At 41.7% G+C, this 23190-nt stretch overlaps 1 protein-coding gene across 2 annotated transcripts in view; it reads left to right on the forward strand.

The window, feature by feature from the left end:
- Positions 1–1350: 1350 nt before the first annotated feature.
- LOC138060827 (multiple C2 and transmembrane domain-containing protein 1) overlaps positions 1351–23190 on the forward strand; it is a 281750-nt gene continuing 259910 nt past the window's right edge. The window contains exon 1 of one of the 2 annotated variants that reach the window (XM_068925257.1): positions 1351–2037. In XM_068925257.1, coding sequence (XP_068781358.1) covers positions 1408–2037 — 630 coding nt within the window. In that variant the 5' untranslated portion in view covers positions 1351–1407. The remainder of the gene's footprint in view (positions 2038–23190) is intronic. The other variant, XM_068925256.1, reaches the window with a different exon arrangement.

Raw genomic sequence — 23190 nt, forward strand, 5'->3', positions numbered from 1 at the left:
TTCAAGCCTTGATCCATTAAGATTTGCTATCTGGTGCTTTTGCTTCTAGGTATTTATTTAATAATTTGCACTCACTCTCAGGAATCAAACTACGTTCACAGGTTGACTCATCTATAATTTCCCACCTTTTTCACTTCTTTCTTTTTTTTTTGGGGGGGGGGGAAGTTGGGGAACATGGACAGATAGACTTCTCAAAAATAATCTCCAGTGATTCAGAGGTTACTTTGTCTATATTTTCCTCAGATATCGAATTCTAAAGACCCTGATGATTTGCAAATATCTGTTTTATCTGTTTAATTGGTTTTCTTCCTGTTCTGGCCAGCAAAAGTCATATTGTCGAATGCCCTGTAACCTTTTATTGAGGAAGCTGAAGCAGAATTGAAGTGGCCAAATCCCTGGCTGGGGTAAGGAAGTGATTTTTATAGGGAGACCTAAATGAGAAATGAGCACATTGGCTAAAGATATGGCTCACTATATGCAAGAAATACTTCTTTTGCCTCACTTTCTTTCATGAATGTAGAAACTTGCTCTAAAATCATCCTCTGGCTATTATTTTCATTAAAAAAAAAAGAAACTTTAGGTAATATTAAACATCTAAAACACAGTGCGGGAGTTGCAAGTACTGTGTGCTGTGCTGAGGAAACAGGCGATATGTTTGCTCACAACGCCCTTCTTTTTACGAAAAAGCGTCAGAACGACGCCTGATGAGCTGCAAAATAACATGTTCACGTCTTTTTTTTTCAGAAAACGGCCTGGCTGGGTTGCACACTGCGCGGCTGCAGGTGCCCAGTGACAGCCGTAGGCAGAGCTATACCCTCGGGGCTGCGCCTTTTTTCCCCCCCCCCCCATTTTCTTTCCTTCCCCAGGGTGAGCGGGGAGGCCGCGGCCGCGGGGGGCCCGGCAGGCCGCTCGGGGCCGGGGAAGGGCAGCGGCCGCCTGGAGCCGGCGGGCTGCGCAGCCCTCGCCGCTCCGCGCCGCTCCGCCCCGCGCGCTTGTCACAGATGCCGAAGCAGGTGGGCAGGGGGCAGCACAAACCCACTCGCGGCGTTTCCCCGCGGCGCGCCCGCGTATATAGCTAAGCTGCCGCCCGCCCGCGAATGCCCCTGCGGGAACTTTTGCGCCGGTTAGTGCGCAGCCCGCCTCCCCCGCGGCCGAAAACTTTCCTCCTCGGGGGCTCCGCGCCGCCGCCGCCGCCTGGCTGAGCTGCCCCGGCCGCGGGGCCGGCCCGGCCATGCCGCGCTGAGCGGGGGGCGGCGCGGCGGGGGCGGCGGAGCCCCGGGCTCGTCCTGAGGCGGCGGGCGCCGCTCCGGCCCGCCCCGCGCGGGAGTGAAGGCGCCGGGCTCCGGCGGGCTCTGCTGCTGTTGCTCCCGCCGCCGCCGCAGCAGCAGCAGGAGCGGCCGGAGGAGGATGGAGGCGGACAAGGAGCCGCGGGCGGCCGCGGCGGAGAAGCCCGGCGAGCCCGAGCCGGCCGTGTCCTTCCAGGCGCGGCTCTGGAGGAACCTGCAGCTGGGGAGCAAGGGCAGGAGCGGCGGGCGGGCGGCAGCCGAGCGCCGCACTGCGGAGCCCCCCGCCGCCTCCCTGCTGCCGCCGGCGGGCCCCGGCAAGGCGGACCCGCTGCCCGGCGCCAAGTCGGGCGGCTTCAGGCGGAGGAAGCAAGTGCTGGACCGCGTCTTCTCGTCCTCCCAGCCCAACCTGTGCTGCTCGGCGGCCGAGCCGCTGGAGCCGGGCGGCGAGTCCGGCTCCGCCCTGCGCCGCCTGCGGGAGCACCTGCTCCACCAGGGCAAGGGGCCGCCGCCCGGCCGCCGAGAGGACGCCGCCACCGCTGCCCCGCTCCCCGCCGCCGGCCCGGGCGGCGCGGCGGCCGCCGCCGATGAGGGGCCCAAGGGCAGGAAGGAGGAGCGCCGGCCCGGCGCGCACCTGTCCCACCAGAAGAGCTCCTCGCTGCCCAGCACCGCCTGCCTGGAGCAGCTGCTGCAGGGCTCGCCCACGGCCGGCAGGAGGAAGGAGCCGCCGGCGGAGGGCGGCGGTGGCAGCGCGGTGAGTGTCGCCCGGGGCCGGCTGCCCCCGTGAGGCGGGCGCGGCCGTTGGGGGCGGCGGCGGCGCGGCCGTTGGGGGCGGCGGGGGGAGGGGGGCGCCGTGCTGCCCGCGGCGGGGACGGGCAGCCCCGTGGCCCGCGGGCGAGGCCGGCACGGCCCCTCCTCGGGTTTGCTGCCATAAGCCGTGTTGGCAGAGGGCACCCTGGTGCCCGAGGTGGGCGTCAGCGTAGGCGCTTCAGCCGTGGCTTGGAGTCCCCCTGTCTCTCAACTTTTCCCCCGGAGCCCGATCCTGTTGTAACAGCCCCGCTGTTGGCTCTGTGGTGCTCCCCCCCCCCCACACACACTCCTTTTGTTCAGGTGACTTACACTTTTGCGCCTAACTTGTTGTCATTTTTGTCCAGAACACCGGTAACAAGTGCAATAAACGATACGTATCTTGGCAGAACATGCCAGGCAGCGTTAGCGTTAGCGAGCGTTTCTCGCCCGCTGCCGTCGTTTCCGGCTGCTGAAATAGCCGTTTTCCCCTGGTTGTTGGAGGAGGGACGTGCGGTACAAAGCGGTCGCTGGTACTGCTGTCAGCTTCGGAAAGCGAGCGATGGGGCTGGTGAGGATCGGACTGTCGAGTCTTGGAATAGATTTCCTACCAGAAAAGCTCAAAACACATGAGTCACTCTGGAGCCAGTGTAATTCCAAGCAGTCACCCACTTTTTGCAGAAGTAGTTGACTAATACATATTGTTGTCTTCTGTTGTAATCTTGGGGGAAAAATGAGTAACAATTAAAAGGCACGCTTCATTTGTTGAGCATCACAAAGAAGCTGTATATCTGATTTTTTTGTTTCAGGGCTACGTAAGCTGTGGGTACGGTCCAGCTTGTGGTGGTTCTGTGTTGGCTTGCAGACTTTCCACTCAGATTTGATGGAATGATGTCAACAGGACTTTTTTTCCCCCCCTTCCCTATAGTTGTAAATTCAGGACCTAGACCTAATTTGATGTCCAAGTCCCACTGAACTGTCTTGGTCGTAAGCACCATGCTGAGTGGCAGCTACTGTTGTTATCCGTTGTTTAAAACATATTTGTAAACTTTCTCAGTCGTTGCTTCCTGACATAGGATTATTTTGATATGGTGTTTACAAAGCGGGTATTTCTCCTCAACAGTTTATCCTCCAGCCCACATAAGTGTATTGCATCATATAAACCTTTCTGTTTCTTTTCATTGCTCTGGACTTAAGTTACAGGATCTTTTTCCATTTAAAAGGTTACTGTAGCAAGTGGTTAATAGATATGAAAATGTTTTTTTTTTTTTTCCCCAGTGTTCTTCTGCTGTTGTGTTTGGCAAAGGAACAGCACATTTATTTACAAAACATGTCAATTCTTGTTTGCTTATAAGAGGATTACTCTCCTTTTAAACAAGGTACAGTCATGATATTTGTGAAGACTACTGGTAATCAAAAGAAAGTAGGACCTAAGATTTCTAACCCTTGCCTTTAATTGACAAGGTTTCTGGCCGGTTTCTCCAAGCAATTTCAGGTATTAACTTGGGCTATGCTTGCATGACAAAACTGATGTTTTTGATACTGAAAAAAGCTTGTTATGTCCCTTGCCTGTTGCTGGGGTTTGTAGAGCAGCTGATCACGATTGTAATGTTTCAGAATAATGATTTGAAACAGCTGACTTGCTGTTCTGTGATCAGCCAGTCCTCTCTTCTCCTCGACTTTAAAGGTGTTATCTCAGGAATTATTAAAGCTGATCTAATTCACCAGCCTCGTTGGGCTATACCATACTGAAGGAAGTGAGATTCAAATTTTAAAGCGCTGTTGGGCTCTCTTGATTTTTATCTAATCTTCAGTAGTCTCTTATGGGGCAAATAACTTCCTTTATGACTGGTCAGAGGTTTCAATACAGTGTATTTCAGGAGTTGTCTTGTGTGCGTATATGCTGTGCCCTCAGCTCAGTGAGGTTCCTGCCTAACTTTAGTCATGACGATAGGTCTGTTGAAATCAATAGGAATAGTTTTATAAGATGTAAGATCACATTAAATCAACAGTCAGGTGGGAAAATGTCCAAATTAAATGGAATGAATTTTCACAGCGATCCAGAAATTGAACAGCTGTGATCCTCAGTTGGAAGCAGGCAGTGGGGTTTGCTTGCATCTGTATTTCATTCAAATCTTGAATATGTTTTAAAGCAATTTTTAGTGCTAGCAGTGTTCTACTTTTGGATCATTTAAGTTCACACTTGTGGGTCTGTTAGTAGTGGTTTTTTTTTTTTTTTTTTTTTTGAGTTTGACATGTAAGATTTGCTGGGCAGCATCCCAGACACCTCTCAAAATCTGTACTGCTGTAAGTAAAACTAGAATTTTTAAAATTCAAGTTATTTCAAACTCATTTTACCACACTTCTAAGCCCAGTCCCTCAGAGGTGGGTAAGTGCCCCTATTAAGATGTTCAGTTCCAGTTGATGTCCTGAGGAAGGCAGAGGGAGAAAGACTGAATGTGGTAGCAAAGTACTGCTTTACTAGCCTGTTTTATTTATTTATTTATTAACATATTTATAATATAGTCACCTGGAAAGGCAGTATTTTGAAGAATGGAATTAAGGCTCTGTAAGTCCTGGTGCATGTATTTATTCTGGTGATTTTTAGCAAATATGCACACAAAAATACAAGCACTTTAAGGAAAATGGGAGGAAAAATACAATCCAATGAGAAGTGAAATGTCATGTACTTTTAAGCTAAAATAATACAGTCATAATAAGTGAAAAGGATCAAAAACTAGCATGGTGAATGGGAGGATTTTCTTACTTCGATAAGATAACAATGTAAGTTGTACTGCTTTATGTGGATTTAACTTTGGAGTGTTCTTTTTGGCTTAATCAAACTATTTAGAGATAATTTGAACTAACTTAAAAGTTGGAACTATGCGGTATATCCATACTACATCTAACGTGGCCAGTATCATATAGAGACCTGTTCTTCTCCGCATTGCATGAACAGCTTCTGTTGCAGTGATAGGATTAATACCTTGTGCAAAGCAAAAATCAGCACTCAGAGGTGGGGTCTTAGGAACAAAATAACTATTGCAAGTGAGCAGTAAAAACTGATCTAGTTCTCCTCTGAAGACTGAATACTTCTGAAAGCCGTCCTTGAATTGTTTAGGGAGAGGAAGGTATCATATCATTATATTTGTAGGCAGGAGATTTAGGTTGATTTTAAAGGGTAGCCAAAAATGTAAATATGGTTTATTAGGATGAAGAAATCAAAATATACTTAATTAAACATCATTCTTCTTCCAGCTTCTAAAGGGTATATGGCAGGTTTGATTGGCCAAACCCTTCTTAACCCTAGAAGTGCCATGCAGTCACCTTCATACAGCTGAGATCTGCAGGATGAAACTATTTTCTTGGTTAAGAAGGCACCCTTCAGACCTACATTTGAGGGTCTTTGGGGCCAGAGATTGGGTATCACTGGTCTGGCTTATGTACATCATGATGCAAGATAGATGAGATGCTGAGAAAAACCTAAAGAAATGCATCTGTTTATATATTCCCTCTCCCTCTCCCTCTCCGGTTGCACATTCAGGGAAAGGAGCTGGTCTTTGTAATGAGGGAAGAAAGAGAAGCTGGAATTAAATAGTTAGAGTAGTGATGAAACAGGAGCAGAGACAGAGTTGTGAGGAACCCTGAAGAGCAAACAGGAGAATTTTGAATCTGATGCGGAAGGGGATGCAGAGCCGGTCGAAGTACCTGACTGACATACTGTGCATGTTTATCTGTACTGGAATACGTTTCTACCTGGCTTAGAGCCATTGAAGTTACAGTAGGGAAACATGTGGCTTGTTTTGGTCTAATTCACGCATGTCACAGGTCACTTTTCAGTAAAAGGTCCAGCCGATGTAGGCAAAAGAACAAAATAAAGGAGGGGAGGGGGGAAAAGGCAGAAACTGTCAGTAAAAAAGCTACATAGAGAGCGAGCTACATTGAGAGAGAGATCACTCAAGGGAATCTTAATTGCTACTTTAGATTTCTAAGAGACTGCACTGGGGAAAGCAAAAGTGATGAGGAAAATTGAACACTTCTGACTTTCAAGGATTACCTTTTTCTCAGATAATGCCAGTACAAGATATGAAGGGTTGGAGACAGCTGATCTGCCCAGATATTTGGAGCATAGTTTAGGGGTACTGAGAATAAAAGTGCAAAATTTTAGGTAGAAAGAGAAAGCTTTCTTTTGGGGATCAGGCCACTCAGGAATAGGGGATAAGTAGATGAGTGGATACTTAAACTCAAGGCTCTTCTGACTCAGCTTGTTAATGGAAATTTGATTTAGCAAGCAAAGAAAAAAGCTGTTGCTAAAGCTCATCTCTCCTAAAAAAGCTGTTGCAGTTTCTTAAGGCTATTTGTTTCTCCAAGTATTTAATTAGACATTTGATTTTATCAAGGGATGAATATAGATTCTATATTGCCCTGTTTCCTGTTTTTTAAAAAAATTTGTGGTAAAAGATTTATCTTTCAGCAATTTCAGATGTGTTAATGTATTTCTCATGCTCTTTCAGCCTTTGATCCATCTCCTAACTCACCATATGTTAAAACAGCGTATGTATAAGCTGACCTGAAAATCAGGAGACAGGATGTGATTAAATACAATTCTGTTGTACTGAGTAACCTCTGCTTATAATTCACTAAAGAGTCTCTCTAGGGTTTTCAAAGTGAGCTGCATCATTTTTCTGAATTGGCCAGTTAGCATTTATCCTCTGGGTGAAGTACTTACCACATAGATATCTTAAAGCCACCTAACAGTAATTGTTGATTTACTTTTTTTAATCTATGACCGCGTTTAAGTTGTTTTTTTTTTTTTCTATCTTGATTACTCATATGTAAAGCCATTTGAAGTAAAACCCTGTGTTGAGAATAATAGCTGGTGGATAGGACATGTCAGTTATGGAACAGTACTGATATCTTGAGAGCTGTCAATCCCTAAAGCTGTACCTTTTGCAGATAACTTCACCACATTATCTAATTTGCTAACTGCAGTTTTGGTGACAACCATATCCTTATGTGATCGTGCGTGTCAGTAATGACAAAAATGCATCTCTTAAGACAAAGCAACTCCCTTGAGTACAAAGGTATGTACAATAATAAGAATTTTTAATTTAGAATTTGATTTTTAGAATAACTTAGTTTGGAAGGCATCTCTGGAGGTTATCTAGTCCCGCTTAAAGCAGGTCCGGTTAAATCAGGTCACTTGGGGACTTGCCCAACTTAAATTTGAGCATCTCCAGTGATGGAGATTCTACAGACTCTGCACAAATCTGTTCCGGGATTTGACCACCCTCATGGTGAAAAAGCTTTTCCCTATATCGAATCAGAATTTCTCATATTCCGAAAATATCCTTGGCCTTCTGCCCTATCACTGTGCCCCTTTGACAAAAGTCTGGCTCCACCTTCTCTACACCCTCCTGTTGGGTAACTGTAGACAGTGGTGAGATTTCCACTTAGCTTTCAGACTTTCTGAACCCAGTTCTCAGCCTCTCCTCTTCTTCATTCAGTACATTCCCAAACCTAAATGCAAGATGCTTCCGCTATTCTTTCTCTGTATCGGTTGGCCAAATAAGATGCATGAACTCCCTTAGTTGTGTTAGCCCATGGTCTGACGGCTTAAGTTAAATTGCACCGATCTTTGTGCTGAAGCAACAAAAAAGGTGCTTATTTTCTACCTAGTGACTCTGCTGTAAGGTGATGACTTTTGGCATAAGTATGGTAACTAACCATTCCATCTGTATTTTAAATGACTGTGCATCAAAACTCTAGTGCTTATTATTTTCAGAGCTTTAGCAATGTGTATGTCATAGCATACTGAATTCTCTTGAACTTTTTCAATGTAAAAAGCCAAACACCTCAATATGGGTATGGAATTTGAGTTGTTATTTTCAAGAAATCTTGAAAAATATTTTTTGCTGTCATGTTGAAATGTTGCATACGGAAAATTATTAGTGAGACTCATCACCAGCTATTGTGTTACTGCAAAGAGAAGTATTTTTTAGCATTTTAAAAAATATGACTACACAGTCTTAAAACTGCCAATGTGTCATTCAGAATCCAGCTCTGTAGGTAGTTCTAATTTAACTATTTTGTCTTGTGATATGGTACTGACATATTAATCAAGCCAAGCGTCATTTTTTTTTTCTCGTGTGAATTGCTGGTCTTTGGCAAGATGACTGGGAACTCTGAATTGATCTGAAGGCTAAATTCTGCTTTTTCCTCCCTAATCTGTTATTGATCCTGGATCTCAGTAAATGTTATCTCTTAGGGCATTTTAAATAGATAACTATAATATAAGCCCTAGAGCTGCAAGCTTTTTAAAAGAAAAGAAGGGCTTGTTCTTCCTTTGTAGAAGAAAGTAGAAGTCCCCCCAACTTTAGCTGTGGTAGACTTAATTTATCTAAACTGTAAATTAAACTACACTCATTTCAGTACAGGGTTTTGTTTTATTTGGAGTTTGTATTCTGCTCAGGAAAATAGTAATGTATGGTCCATGCATTTTTGTAGTGGTAGAGAAATGGTAAGCCATATCAAACACAGGAAAAGGTTTGCTGTGGACTGGTAAGAAGTGAAGTTTTGTTGACAAAGGGATTCATGTTTTGCCATCAAGTCAGAGGCTTTCTGTTTCAGAGATTTTGATAGACCATGACTGTCAGCCAGTCTAATTTTGAAAGGTTCACGCTCTAAGTTTAAGAAATGAGACCTGGGTATAGAGGTATTTCAGAACTGGGGTGTTTGTCAGTAATTCCAGTCACTTGACTTGACCCTGAAATAAAGCCTGTATGCTACAAGATATGTGTAGCTATGCTGGTTGAAATGACTAATTTGTTTTGTATCTCAGTGAGAAAACAGGAGAGAGAGTAGCACACCATACACCATACCATGCTTGGGCACTACTTCAGTACTTTCAGGGTATGATCCATTAAATCTTACTGCTTCTAATGTAAGTTGATATTTATTGGAAGTTTTACTGAAGTATCCTAATCCTTGTGCTTTTCATAGGCTACAGATCACTATCTTTGACCTTTAATGCAGGTGATGTTGTAGTAGTGAAAGTGTACTATTTTGAAATTATCTATCATAAAAGGTTGTTTGATTCCTCTCAAATAGTTCAATGACTTCTTTGTAGTGTTCATTACCTTTTTGTTATAGTCACGACTTTTTTAAATGTTACCATATTGGTCCTAATATAAGGCAGTCCCCAATGTTAGGTAATTCTGACTTTTCAAAGGACAGAACAAAAATGGACACACTTTACATTAAAAATTAATTCCCACAGTCGTTCCCTAGTTTGAGCTTTTAACGTGATTGCTAAATTTTTGTTTGTTTCAGTGTGCTTTAGTGTTTGCCTCTGCATCTTTGTCATAAAGCTACTTGGGTAAAAATCAAAAGCCGTTGAAGAAAATGTTCTTTAACTAAAAATTAAAATGACTTTGTAATGCATAGGATTGGGAATACCCAAGCTGACTACTGAAGAAGTATGACGTTCAACCTGTTTCATTTTTTTTTTTTAAATAGACTAAGTATAGCCTATGTTTGTGTTAAAGTTCCCCTAAGAGAAATCATTAGTTTGGGGACCTATTAGAGTTGCTCTATCATCTGTGACTTTTTTGGATGTTCATAGGAGTTTCTAGTCATTAGCTTTGATAAGTCTGCTAATTACTTGGCACTATACCCTTAGAAATGAGGGTATATGTTTAGAACATACTTTTTTTCCATAAAATCAGGTTTGTGCTCTGATGCGTTTGAAGCTTGGCATCACTGATACTTAAGATAATAAAACTTTTGGCTGTTGCTGGGTGTTCTGTGGTATTCCGTGCTTTACATGTTCCCACTTTCCTCAGCAGGGAAAGCCTTTAACTGCTGAATTGGGTACCAAGTGAGAGCACTTGGTACTTAGCATTGGCTCCTGAATTCTTCATTTATTAATGTATTTTTTCCTTGTGGGCCAGTATCTTATACCCAAGAAGATGTGATCTAACACTACAGAAGAGTTGGTGCTTATGTGTAAACGCTACCACAGAAAGAACCTATCCTAATGGCGCATGTGCCTGGTGAAGCTCTTCTGACCTGAAGATCCAGGTTAAAAGAGTATCTTGACAAGCTGTTTTCTGTGGGAACTGTAAATGCCATGCAGTGGAGGTCCTGTCAAAAAGCATGCACGTATTTGGTGGCCATAAGATGGGGTATAGGCAGAATTCTTCACTTGCTGCTTCTTTGGGGGTTACATAAATGCAAAACCCCATGCTTTTGTTTCCTCTAAGGAGATAAATTATTGGAGAAATGGCTCATGGTTTTATCACCTGATACTGTTGTCAAGGGGATCTTGATCAACTTTAGCTTTCTCCTGCCACTTCTCTCCTCCTCCCTTACAGAGATAAGTGATTTTCCTACTGACCCTACCCGGGTAAATATTTGATGTCTCCAGGTTTTTTCCAGAAGTGTAGTAGAGCAAAAATCAAGGTTGGATTATAGAAAGGCTATTTAATCTGTGAAAAGACACATTATCAGAATGAGTGCTGTGTTTGGGTAATGTTGAAGCTATTCAGAAATGTACCTAGGTAACCGCACAGGAGAAAACACTTAGAGCTTTTGCCATCAGTAGGAATGGAACTTCAGTGCTAGAAAAGATTTTAGTTGGGCCATCAAAATATTAAAGTATTTCCAACACTTCTTGAACTGTCTCTTCCTTTTGATATTGGCAAATGTGAACCATCTGCAGGCAGCATTTATTCTTTACTTCAGTCTCTTTTCTGTGATTCTTGGCTGTTCTTACTTCTAGATCTTTTTAGTTTTTGAAGTCAAACCCTTCCTATTTTTCCCACTTTTACCTCTATCATACTGAAATCAAAAATTGCTATAAGAAACTCTAGAAGCAGCAGCAGTGCATGCTTCTGAATGAAATACCGTATTTCAAACATTTTCTCGTGCATGTGGAAATCTGATTGTTTCTTTCTTTCTTGTAAGTTTTCTCTAGCCTCTTTCTTTGCTCATTTGAAAAGGGGGGGGTCAGTTTCTTTGCAGAAAAACAAAGCAAATTTAGCCATTTGTTTAGCTACCAGTTTAGCCACTGGTACTGATAAGGTAATTCTATTATTTGAAAAGCTGTAATGTATAAACTTTGACTCTCCTCTCTGTCCTGTTCCGGGGAAGTTCTGCAGCCATTTCTCAAAAAAATCATATGCAAGAATGAGTCATGAAATGCGATATCGAGCAGATTAGATTCTTTTTGGAGAAAAACTGAGTGCCCTTTATGTAAGGAAGCTGGCTTAGTGAGAACACCAGGCATGCTATGGGTAGAATCCGTTTGATTTTGATCTGGCGGCCTTCAGTCTGCTGGGCTTTTGTCACTGGCAGGTGAGTGTGTCAGGCCAAGTCTTTGGAAGGCTTGCAAACGCTTAATGAACAACATAGGAACGGTGAGGCACGTTCATTTTTTTTGCCCCATATCCAATTAAGGCATTCAGTACCTTGCAATTAATGAATATCGTGATTAGTCTCTCGCCTTGTGTGAGCTCCTATCTGTTTCATCTCTTATGTAAGAGAGTTACCCATCAGATGTTTGTTCTCTGCTTCTGTTGAGAGTACTATTAAATCAGCAGCTAGGCTGCCCTGTCACTAATAACAGATAATTTATGGAGTTAAGCTTTAGAAAAAATATCAACATCATGTGGATCATGCTAGAGGGAAGAAAACCCAGGAATTTTTCTGTTGGCTGCATTAGGTAATGTGACTTATGCAGTAACTTATGCAATTACAGGAGAAGGAAAACAATAACTAAGGCTTCTATTGGTAACTGTGAGACAGGCTCTCTTTCTAAGCCCTCTTGAGCCAGTGTTGGAAGCTGGAACAGAGCAAGTTTAAAAGGGTAATGGATTGAAGTCTAGTTTAGACTGGTTTGTCCCTGTGCATACTGGGAGACCAAATGGGTGGGAAAGAAGTCTCAACTTTTTCCGGAAGTGGATTCTTGTGGAAGGTATTTTGGGAAGTCGGCTACGTGACGAGAGACATGAAGACACGGCTGCAAGAACTGCTTGGATGTAACTGTGTATCAGGAGGCAATGTGAAACGCGCCTGGGTCGCGTGGATTTGGGGAAGTGTCTGGTTGAGCGGATGTGGGGTTGAGGCTAGGTTTTGTATCAGCAAAAATGCCGGTACAAACAGGCTGACCGCATCTGGCTGTCGGGCATGATAAGTAACTAATGTTAGCAACCTATAAGGAGCTTGGCTGTTGCAATATGTATGAGCTAATTAACTCTATTATATAAGTCATGAAAAGGTGCAAATAAACTGAGGCTTGTGATCATCATCGGATGAGCATGTCTCCCGTTGCTTCCGACAGATTCTTATGCAGTTTGGACTGGACTTCATTTTCGGCTGTGGTGAAGCTCCTCTGCTCTGTCCAGAAACCCTTTTTATCCCCCCAAACTAGGAAATTCAACATACTCATTTAAGCCTTGGCTCAAAAAATTTATCTGATTCTGTCTGGCAAATGCATATGAAATCTTGAAGAGTGGGGACAAGATTGCTTCCAGCAGGAAAAAAGTGACTTGTGGTTGCTGAGCAAGGAATAGTTTATCCAATGAAACTTCATGCCCAGTAGATGGAGAGACTAGAGTTCTCAGAGTTGATGAAAAACAGAGAAGATCATAGAAGTCTGTTAGTAGAAGGGAAGAAATCAAGGTTCCACTTTTGATTTTAAGGGTATCCTTAGCCATGCGGTACAAGGCTTATTGTCCCTCTTTGGCACAGACTTTTTATCACGCTATTGCAATTATAACAACTCCATTCTTAACTTTGAGCCATTATTAACGTTTAATGATGGTTTTGATTTTCTTATTTACTTTAGTCTATATATTATTAATGTGCAAAGTTTTTTAACCTTGATGTCATAAGAACTAGCCTTTGCAATTTGGTTTTCTGCTATATTTTTGTACAGATAATAATACCATGTGGAAATCAGGTAAGGTCAGGAAATATGAAAGAATAAATGCATATGCATAATATAACCTTTGTGTGATGCTTAAAAAAACCTCATTGGGTTGCAAGAATTGGAAATTTTAGTCTATTTCCCATTTTAAGATTTATATCAAAGATTCAACTGACAAAAGGTAGTTCAATATGTAGGGTAACCGTTAATCTGCCCCTGCATTTGCAGTGCTGAGGTTTATATCGCAGTGTTCTCTGTGAGCGAGTTAATGTTGAACAATAGGAAGATGCGTTCTAATCCCAGTGGTTCTGCATTTCTGAAATAGCCCACAGAATGACAGGATTTTCCTTGTAAACTGGTATCTACGCAGACTCTCTTTATTTTTTTCCTCCAGTTCCAGCACTCGGATGCTTCACTTGCTTGGCTTTCAGACTAGAAACATATGGTGGATGGCTACGTGGTTCTGTGTGAAGGCGATGCATTTGGTGTGAGGCTGCAGCAGCGTTCTGCCGTGTAGCATGTTGCACATGGGGTTCCAGATGATACGTTATAAGCGTGAATGACTTAGGCAGAAAGATCTGTTATTTTTTTTCGATGTGTTGAGAATGGAAGCCTCAGCTTCAGAAAGTTTAAGTGTATTAGTCATCTAATCTGGAATTGCTGTATATCATAGATCTCTTTATACTCCATTACAAAGGTAATATTTCTTAGTCATCTAATGTTGAAGAATAAATAACTTCCCTGTTTTCAGATACCTCCTTATGTTAATATTAATCAAGAATAGAAAAATGAAATAAGAATCATCCTTAACATTCTGCTGTGATAGAAAAAGTAGGGTTTGCAAGTCTCATGAGTTATACCTCTTTCTGCTTTTTTCAGTATACCTTGTTTTAGCGCTATCTCAGTATGCAAAGTGCTGCTTTATTTTGGTTCTAAATTCTCACTTCCTTTGCAGGAGAAATTTAATTTTTCTTAAAACTCATGGATTCTGAGAAAATTCTGTTCCTTTCCTATGAGTACCAAGTACTAGCAGAAATTGTTTCTAAAATAATGAGCACATGCAAACAGACCTTTGAGGAAGGACAAAAAGAATGGCTTTGAAGAGGTGATACATTGAAGAACAGCACCTGTCTCAAGTATTGTTGAATAATTTCAAATGCTTAGAAGCCAAATAGTTAACCTCAGCTGTACAGTTTCTGCTGGTATTCTATCATGGTGTTCCTCCAGACGAACACTAGCTTCAGGCCTATTTGTAGCAACATATTGAATAATACAGGCTGTAGTTAGTCATGTATTGCCAGAAGCCCCTGTCAGTGTCAGAGTTGCAGGCTAGTACTGAATTTATTAGATCTTTCTAGTTAGTATTCTTAAATGTGATTATGTTTGCGTATAGACCTGCCATACTTCTGATAAAACATTAACTAACAAAAACAAGATAGAAGCATTAGAAGGTATACTTAATCATGATTTCTGGTTATACTTTTGTTTTTCTGTAATGCTGATCATGAAGCACAAAAATGAGGGGGTACGCTATTTAGAAATTCTACTATTTGAAAAGTGCCCTGCCAGTAAACTTATCACATAATCTGTACTGAAATAACAACTTCTGTTGAAATCCTGGTATCGTTAGCTTTCATTACAGATGGAGAAGAAGCTTCTTATAGTACAAGAGTATGCCTTTCTTACAAGGGGCTTAAAATATGTAGGAGAAAAGGAATAACTTTTACTTTTCATCTTACACTGGATATGTCTAGGAAGAGGCACCAAAAATAGTATATTCACAGTAGTACAGCGCTCTGCCAAGCTAACATCCTCAGTGAGGCCTTTTAGCCACGCTTGTGTAACACTTCCTCTGCACTGTCATATCTTTTTTCTGAGCTAGCTTCAGATGTCTTGGGGGGGCACTGGTACGCATACGCAAACCTGAGGATTCAGTTATGTGCCAGTAGAGGGATGAGGAAGAGGGAGACACCCACGATGTGAAGGCAAGGGTCTGCGCGTGTTAATGCGTTCTGTTCACTTCTGCTGCAGTAAATGGTACTGGAGAACAAAAGCTGTTGACATCATTTAGTTACAATCAAGAATGGGTTGTAACTTTAAGCACAGAGATGTTGACATATTTCCTTGACAAATGCATTGGAAAACTCATACCAAAGTTTGGAGCGTTCCTAGTTGGAGAGGTTGTGATACCCAGAAGGAAACATCATGAACAACACACAGCATTTTGAAATGGAATGCTTATGCAAGACAAAGTTACTCAAAATCTTTACAAGTCCCCTTTTAAGGAGAAGGATATCAGTTAGTCTCTTAACTCTGTCACTCAGTCCTTTTTTTAGCAAAGAAGAATGATTTCATTCTGTTGATTTATTCTGATTTGATTGATGCGATGTGGGTTACTCTTGCTGCTCTTGAGAAATGTGACAAGGCTGATGGAGGAAGAAGGAGATGAACTAGTAACGGTAGGATTATAACTGCTGTCCTTAGGATGCAAGGGGAGATGGCCAGTCACGGACAGATGCTTGGGTCTGGAGGACTGCCGTCAGCTGTTGCTGGGAAATTGGTTTCAACAGAACAGGTTGTATTCGGTTTCAGAACTGGGCAAAATCTGTGAATGTGAGCGTGCATGTACCTGCATGGGAGAAGGAGGTGAGAATCGGCTGAAGGGCAGGGGAACATGCAAGGAAGATAACAGAATCGCTGTTTGTATCAGGCAAGAGTCCCTGCTACTGTGCTGCTGGTAGCTGTGAGTCTTTGTCGATGCAGCGGTTTCTGTCCTAATGGCTGAGGCAAAATAAAATCCTGAGGTACTTTTCCTAGTGACAGCAGGTAGCCGCTTGGTCTGTCCATTCAGAGTTTCAGATGGAATGGGGGTCCTTCACCATCGTGATGATCATAGTCACTGTTTAATCCTGGTTTATACCAGAACCATTATGGACCATTTATTTTGGATTTTGCTCTTTTCTTCTTAATAGTAGCACGATAATAACGCAGTACTTAAAGACTGAACAGCTGCTGGTGCCTTTGTGTGTCATTTCTGTATTCCTCCTATTAATCAGTTATTAAACCATTGCAGACTCCCCTTTGTCGCAGGAGGGTGCTCTGGCAGATGGAATAGCAGTTACCAGAATACAGGAGGGTTGCACTAGTGTGTCACTGTTGACTTATTTTGGTACATGCAGCCTTCAAAAGATACGAGCCGGTTCCCCTTCACTGCCCGGAGTCTGCAGGCAAGCTGTTTGTCCTTTGGAAGATGCTTGGAAAAGCAGAGACGAGAGGTTTTCTATCGTGGAGACTTTCTAGGGCATCCAGGCTGAGGTTGTCATCATTTGGCTTTAGGAATTCATCAGGGAATGGGATGGTTTTCAGCTACATATAGTACATGTTAAATTCAATATTTCAGCGCTTTGAGGTTTGGCAGAAAAAAGGATTGGTGTTTTTTATTGACTGAATTTGTTAGGAGCAGGGCAGGAATATGACCCATGAGTTTATTTTTAAAATATGGAGAGGTTTATTAATACAGTGCTGAAGTCTTCATATTTGGGATTAAATTTGAGGAGTAACTTTCAGAGTAAAATTAATGGGCATTATCCTTGTTCTCAATATTAAAAGGAAGACTGAAGTTTGGAAAGGCAGCAATGCGTTGCTCTCTGAATTTTGGCCCAGAAGCTATGAATGACGGAACGTGTACGTGTGTGTGTGTGGTTTTTTTCTCTCTTTTTGGTTTTGTTTTAGCAAAGCATGTTTAAAAAGTGAAGGGAATATTTATTAATTGACATTTTATAACTGTACTGGTCATAACTAGTTGAATATATTAACTCAATCTGAAGCATCTGATATTTTGAGAATAGTTCACCTATCTTGTGGAAAGTATGCAGAGTATTTAATTCGTCTGGTGCTAGTTTATATTGTATGCATACTTGCCATCTAGTAGATGTCCCTGTTTAAAAGTAGCAATAGCTATTAAAGGGCTAGTGTGTTAATCTTAGCAAAATCCAGGATTATTCTTTAATTCCCATTAGCCAGTTCTGCTTGTTCCTGGCAGTGTGTTGCTCATTGGCTAGATTATTGGAAGTGAAATGCCAGATGGAGGTTTCATTTGTTGCATCGTATAATCTACCTGAAATTCTCAGTTTTTCTGTACATTGCACAGATGGGAACCTGTAGTTGTATTCATAGTTTATCTTCCATTTTGTGTAAAAAAAAAAAAAAAAAAAAAAAAAAATTGGGATATATCGCAAAGAAAACTATGAGAACACTGTTAATGGCAGCTACTAGCAAATAGCTCTATTCCAGTTGTTGACCAAGATTAGGGGCCTCTGGTGTTTATTGTACTTGTTCATAAGTCAGACAAGCATTTTGATAAAGTTCTCCTTTGTAGGCTGTCAGAGGAATTGCTTTCCCAAATAGAGCTAAATGTTAGTTGCTCTTCCCAATCTACTATGTTTTAGTTTGCTTAGACAAATAGAAAAACAGTGTCATTTTCCCTATTTGGGGACTTGCTATTTGTTGTAACCCATGGGAGAAGAATAAATTAGCATTTTTTTTTTCTGTATCAGAAAGGGCCAACCTGCTGTAAGTAACACTTTTCATTTGTGCTGCTTGCTGGCCTGTAATGGAAGGAGTGCCTTGAGGTATAAAATACATTAAAGTGTTGTTTAGCTCCCAGTGATACTGTGCAAAAAAATTCCATACAGTTGAACACTTCCTTCAGGTTTTTTTTCCTTATGGAAAAGTTGTGCATCACGCTACTGGGGCAATGTGTTGATCAAGTGGTTCTGAAATGTGAAATGCAGGATTATTACTGGATTAGCCATTATAGCAATAAGCATGCTGAGAAATCTTGTGTACTACTTTGACAGGTGTCTAATACTGTCTTTTCGATGTGCTATTATAATAACTATAAAGAGTGGTCTGACTGGCTACTCTTTCCTTATAATTTGGAGCTAAGTTCTGTATCATCTGAATCATCTGTGCTCAGATTGTAATGTCTCTTTCAAATTAATAAACACTGAAAAAACCAAACAGAACGCACCTCAGTTCTCCCCCCAACTCCTGCTAAAACCCCCGCAGCAATTTCTAGCTCTCCCTATTCTGTAGGTTTAGCTTTTATAACACTTTATACCAAGGGGATGGGGGTTTTTTTGGTGATCCAAAATGGATGTATTGTCATTCAACTATTTTAGTTATCTTTGCATGTAAAATGTTTCTGGTTTTAGAGGCTGACTTCTCTTCACAAGACCATTATATTTAACTTTGTTGTGTTGATATCCCTTTAAAGAGAGACCTGTATGTTGATCCTTGCTATCTATCAGTATTTTTCTTAAATATCTTCAGATATATTATACAGAGATTCTCTGAGAAATCTGTTTCCTTAAAATGCCAAGGGAAAAAAGAAAAATTACACAGGTAAGAGACTGGCCTAGGAATAAGCTGCTCTCCAGGTCAAGCAGCTTTCCTGCCCCCAGAGGAGCTTTCCAGTACAATTATTATCCTCAAGTGGTTGATTTAGACAGATGAAATTGAGCAATAGTGTTTTAGCAGGCAATTGACGGAAAGCTAATTAGCTTTTTAATTGTTTTGAATGTTAAGTGCCTTTGCTTATTTGCCACAGGTTAAAGAACTCCCTTCTACACCTGACCTGATTATATTAATTACTGTTCTTGGTGTAGACTGCTTCTGTTATTTAGAATTAATTTTTCTGTAAGGTTAGGTCCTCATCTGGTGTTAATGGCATACAAGGTGGCATACAAGGTAGATGAAACAGTTTACACTGCTCAGGATTTGGCCCAAGTTTGGTCATGCTCTGAGGATGTGGATGCCGTAAGCATCTGGCTTTGCATCTGCTGGCCTGGAGCTGCAGAGCCGCTTTCCAGGAGGCAGTGAGGCTCGCTCAGCGTAGCGCTGCCTCACCTCACCATCCTCCAAAGGGAGTTGCTTCTGCTTCGTGCGTGTCCCGAGCAGTCCAGACAGTGCAGCCCAGTGCACGGCTTCTGTCTAAACCCACTGGAGAGCTGAAGACGATGTGAACCTGTGCTCTGGAGAACTTATTCTGATAGACAGGCTCAGAGCCTGTGCACTGCCCAGCAGTAAGATTGGGTTCCCTACGAAATACTTAGAGAAGCTCTCTTTACATCATGGGAGGGAAAGGAGGATGGTGTGGTCATGTCTGCTTCCCCGCCCTTCATGCTATGAGACAGACTGTCATCTAGGAATTGAGAGACCTTGGTTCAGTACCCTTCTGTAGAGAAAATGTCTAAATACACATGTCCTACCGCTCTGAACTTCAAACTAGAGTCTTTTCTGGATAGTCATTTTCTATACTTAGTGTTAAAGGTGTGCTACTGTACAGGAAAACATTAAAGATGCACTGGTTATAGAAGACATGAATAAAAGATAAATCTATCACCTAGTAGTTATGAAAATGGATTCGAAGACTTGCTTAATTGTTTCTGTATTTATTCTAAAGTGTGTCTAATATAAATAAAGCAGAAAGAATTAGCTTAGGGAAGGGATCTCAGTTTACCTTTTTGTGCAAGGTGTATCACATTTTACACTTTAGTGGCATATAGGCAAGAAAATAGAGACTGTTGAAGGAAAAGTTTGGCCGCCCCAAACAGCGGTCTTACCTTCCAAATTCAGTTTACGGGACAAGTGAATTAATTCTTGTTTCCTTTGTACTTTATTAGTGTTTTGTTTAACGTACTGAGGTTGTACTTCATTTTGCAGCATCGCTGAAGAGCGGTGTTAGGAATTGCTGTATACCCGTGGCATCATCAGATGCCTAGCCTGGCAAGTAATAGTCAAAGAAAGCTACCACCTCGTTCATGCTACGCTTTTCCACGTGTGCTTATTCGTATGTTAATGCTGGAGACTTGTCCATTTCATCTACTCAAAATATGTTCATTCAAAAAGAAAAACACTGGTACGTTGTTCTGATCTATCTTTCAAAGTTAAGTCATTATTGCTTTTGCAACAAGGTAATGACAAGCGAGGACAGTTTAACCTGTTAGCTGTATAAGTGCGAGTAATTCTTCATACGTGTAAGAACAGTTAGCAACAGGATATGATAGCTGTAATGGTTAAATATTCTTTGTGTGTGCACTTTATCTGAAAAGTGGAGCTTTAAGTAACAAATCCTGTACAACTGAATCATATTTGCTGTCAAGTGAAGCTTGTCTTGTCGTAAGTAGTTTCTTTTTCTAAAGTATTTTGCCAAAAGCAACCTGTTTAAGTTGTCTTTTCAACGTGTTTCAGTTCAGTGTTTGTAAAAGGTGGATGTCTGTAATAAGCCTTTCACATTTTTTCCTTCTCTCACTTCGTAAGTAGCACTTCCACGTGGACTGGCTGTTTGGAGGAAGCATTCTTTTTTTCCTTTTAGTACCTACATTCTCACATTGCTATCTATTTCGTATTATGTTTTAATGGCAAGAACATGTTGCAGTCTACCTTATTTGCACTATCAGACTGCCTCTCCTACCTTGAGTCAGTCTTATGGCAGTTCCAGTTGTTAGTATATAAAAAGCAATTTTTATAATAGTTGTGCTTACCTTTGTGTTTTAATGCGATTTAGCCGTGGATACTAGAAGAAAATGGCAAAAGGTGACAGGCCAGCTGCTGGCTGACAAACAGTGCATGACCTGTGAATTGTCATTGATTTATTCTTGTTTCTAGAGTCTCTTTGCATTGCCCTTGGGGACACTTGGAGGAAGTTGCTTTTCTCCTCACCTGTGGGGTTAGGTAACATTGCTAGCCTTTCATGACTGGCAGAATTCAGGATGCAAGCTCTTATATCCTGGTAAAGTTGAGCGCCCACCCGGTGACGGGGGCAGCCCAGGCAGAGGTTTTAGCAGCGTTGCGCAGGTGAGCGCTCCTTAGGCAGCCCGCTGTGCCTGCTCCCTGGGGCACCGGGGTCAGGCAGCCTCCGCGCGCCCCAAGCCCTGCTCTCCGTGCAGCTCTGTCGGCTGCTGCGGAGATACCTGCCTTTCAGAGCAATTGGCAAATACTGAATTCTGGTAAGTTTTGAGAATGGCAGTATAGGATTTCTCAGCAAAGCTGCCTTTGTATCACAGTAGTGACTGAGAGGAGCAGGCAGGCTTTGGGGCCTGCTGGCTCCTGCCGGTAGGTGTCCAGACTGATTGGTGCCTTTCAGGATTCAAACTGACACCGTTTTCTGTGGGGACTTGTGGCAAGGACTATCCTCAGTGTGCAAACATAAGGTTACTGGAGCCAAGAATCTAATATGTTTTAAGTGACTGAAATGAGATTAAAATTTAATTATGCAAGGGATAATTAAATCTGGGATCTGAACTCTGAACCAAATTCGTATTTTCCTATGCACTGATCTCTCTCCTGTTCTCTGGTTCCTATCTGCTTTACTTTTTCTGGGAGGGATTTCCCCTTGATGAGGTGATGTTTGCAGCTGTGGTACAGTGAGATAACAGCCCAACATATGCTGTTGTTAGCAGCTTCAGAAGCTGGGGCCAGTTCCTTTCCCTGGTGTAACTGGTCGCAGAAGAAATGCATATCCTTAGGCTCACACTGCCATGGCTGCTGCTTCTGCACCTATTTATTTTTCCAGTGGGAGGGCAAGAAGCCTAGCACTATGTGCTTTCATCCTTGCCTGTGGATTGTCCCCCCTGCTGTTGAGGTCCTACTTCAGAAAGTCCAGTGGTGCACTTGTCGTGGGAGATGAGGCTAGAGGAGAAAATTAAGCCAAGGAGATCTCCATCTGCCTGCAGACTTTTCTGCTGGCAGTTTTGCATCCTTGGCAAGCAGAATTTGGCCTGAAGAAGTTGCCCTTCTGTTGACTGTTATTATTTAATTATAGTGGGGAAAAAGATCACTCTGTTCCCTGTAAGAACTTCTATTGCTGTTGATAATACAGTAGACAGAAGGAGCGACAGTTATTTTTTGATCTGGAGCTATTTTTTATAGCAGTTGGGGGAATTGTAAGCATTTGATATGGAAAACATTGAAGAACGATAAGTAAACAATTCCATGCTGCCATTTTTACAGAAATAATACAGAACTCCATTTTTAAGAGAAGTTTCTCTTGGAAATGTGGCTGTAGATAGCTTAGGAAGTTTGGAATGACACTGATGTGTTTACCTTTTTTTGTTTTGTTTTTGTCTCTCTCAAGTGATACTTTTAAAGAGATACAAGAGTGATAAATAGGAAGAGGCCAAAGCTACCATGTACTGGGAAACAGAAGGTACATAAAATAGATTAATACTTTTTTTTCTAATCCTAGAGCCTGTCAGGATTTGTTCTGAAGGTTGCATACTTTGACTATCTCAATAAATATATTTCAAAATCATTGCATTTTTAGGTTAAAGCCAAACTGCAGAGTTGGATTCATCTCCCTAATTCAGTCCTTTGTGAATACTTATTACAAAGCTCCTGAAAAAGGGCTTTGACTCCTAAGGAAGAGCTTACCTAAAAATATCAGAAAAATAGTTCAATCACTTATAGATAACTTGTGCTAGACAACAGTCATATGTTTTTTTTCCCCATTTTGTAATCACTTAAGCTTCATACGCTTCATGTATATGTGTTTTATTGTTTTTTTTAACTACCACTTACAATATTCTTCTACTTCTCATAGTTTCAGAATATAATGTTTCAAAGGATCTCTATTCTCTCTTGTGTGAATGTTTTTTCCACTCAACTGCATGTGGTTCTTTAGTCTTCTGGGTATCACTACTGCTGCTGAAATGAAGCATCATGAAGAATGATTTCATCCTTCCTCCCTTTCATAACTGGAAAAACTACAATATCAGAAAGTGTCCTGGTTCTGTAATACTGACTTAATAAGAAGAACTGTTGCTCTCTGTACTCTGTTTAGAATTAACTTGATATTTTAGTTTTTATTCAATGGAGTAAAGATTCTGATGTCTGTTGCCTTTTCTTCCTTGCAAAATACATTATTATGATACTGACTGAGTATGGTTGTACTGTATCACGATGCAGAGTTTGGGATCATAGGTTTTTTAATTTCTCATTGGTGAGAAATCAGATGTTTAGTGTATCAAAGGTAAATTTTGCAAATAATAAATGCTACAGAATTGTTCTATTCTTGTAGAATAACATTTACATGGCAAATGCAATTTTATAATGCATAGTAGAAGATAAAATAAAAATAAGTAAAAACTTAAAACTTTATTTTAAAATACGTTTTCTCCACTGGAGAGT

This window comes from Struthio camelus, chromosome W, assembly GCF_040807025.1.
Source record: "Struthio camelus isolate bStrCam1 chromosome W, bStrCam1.hap1, whole genome shotgun sequence".
Classification (NCBI taxonomy): Eukaryota; Metazoa; Chordata; class Aves; order Struthioniformes; family Struthionidae; genus Struthio; species Struthio camelus.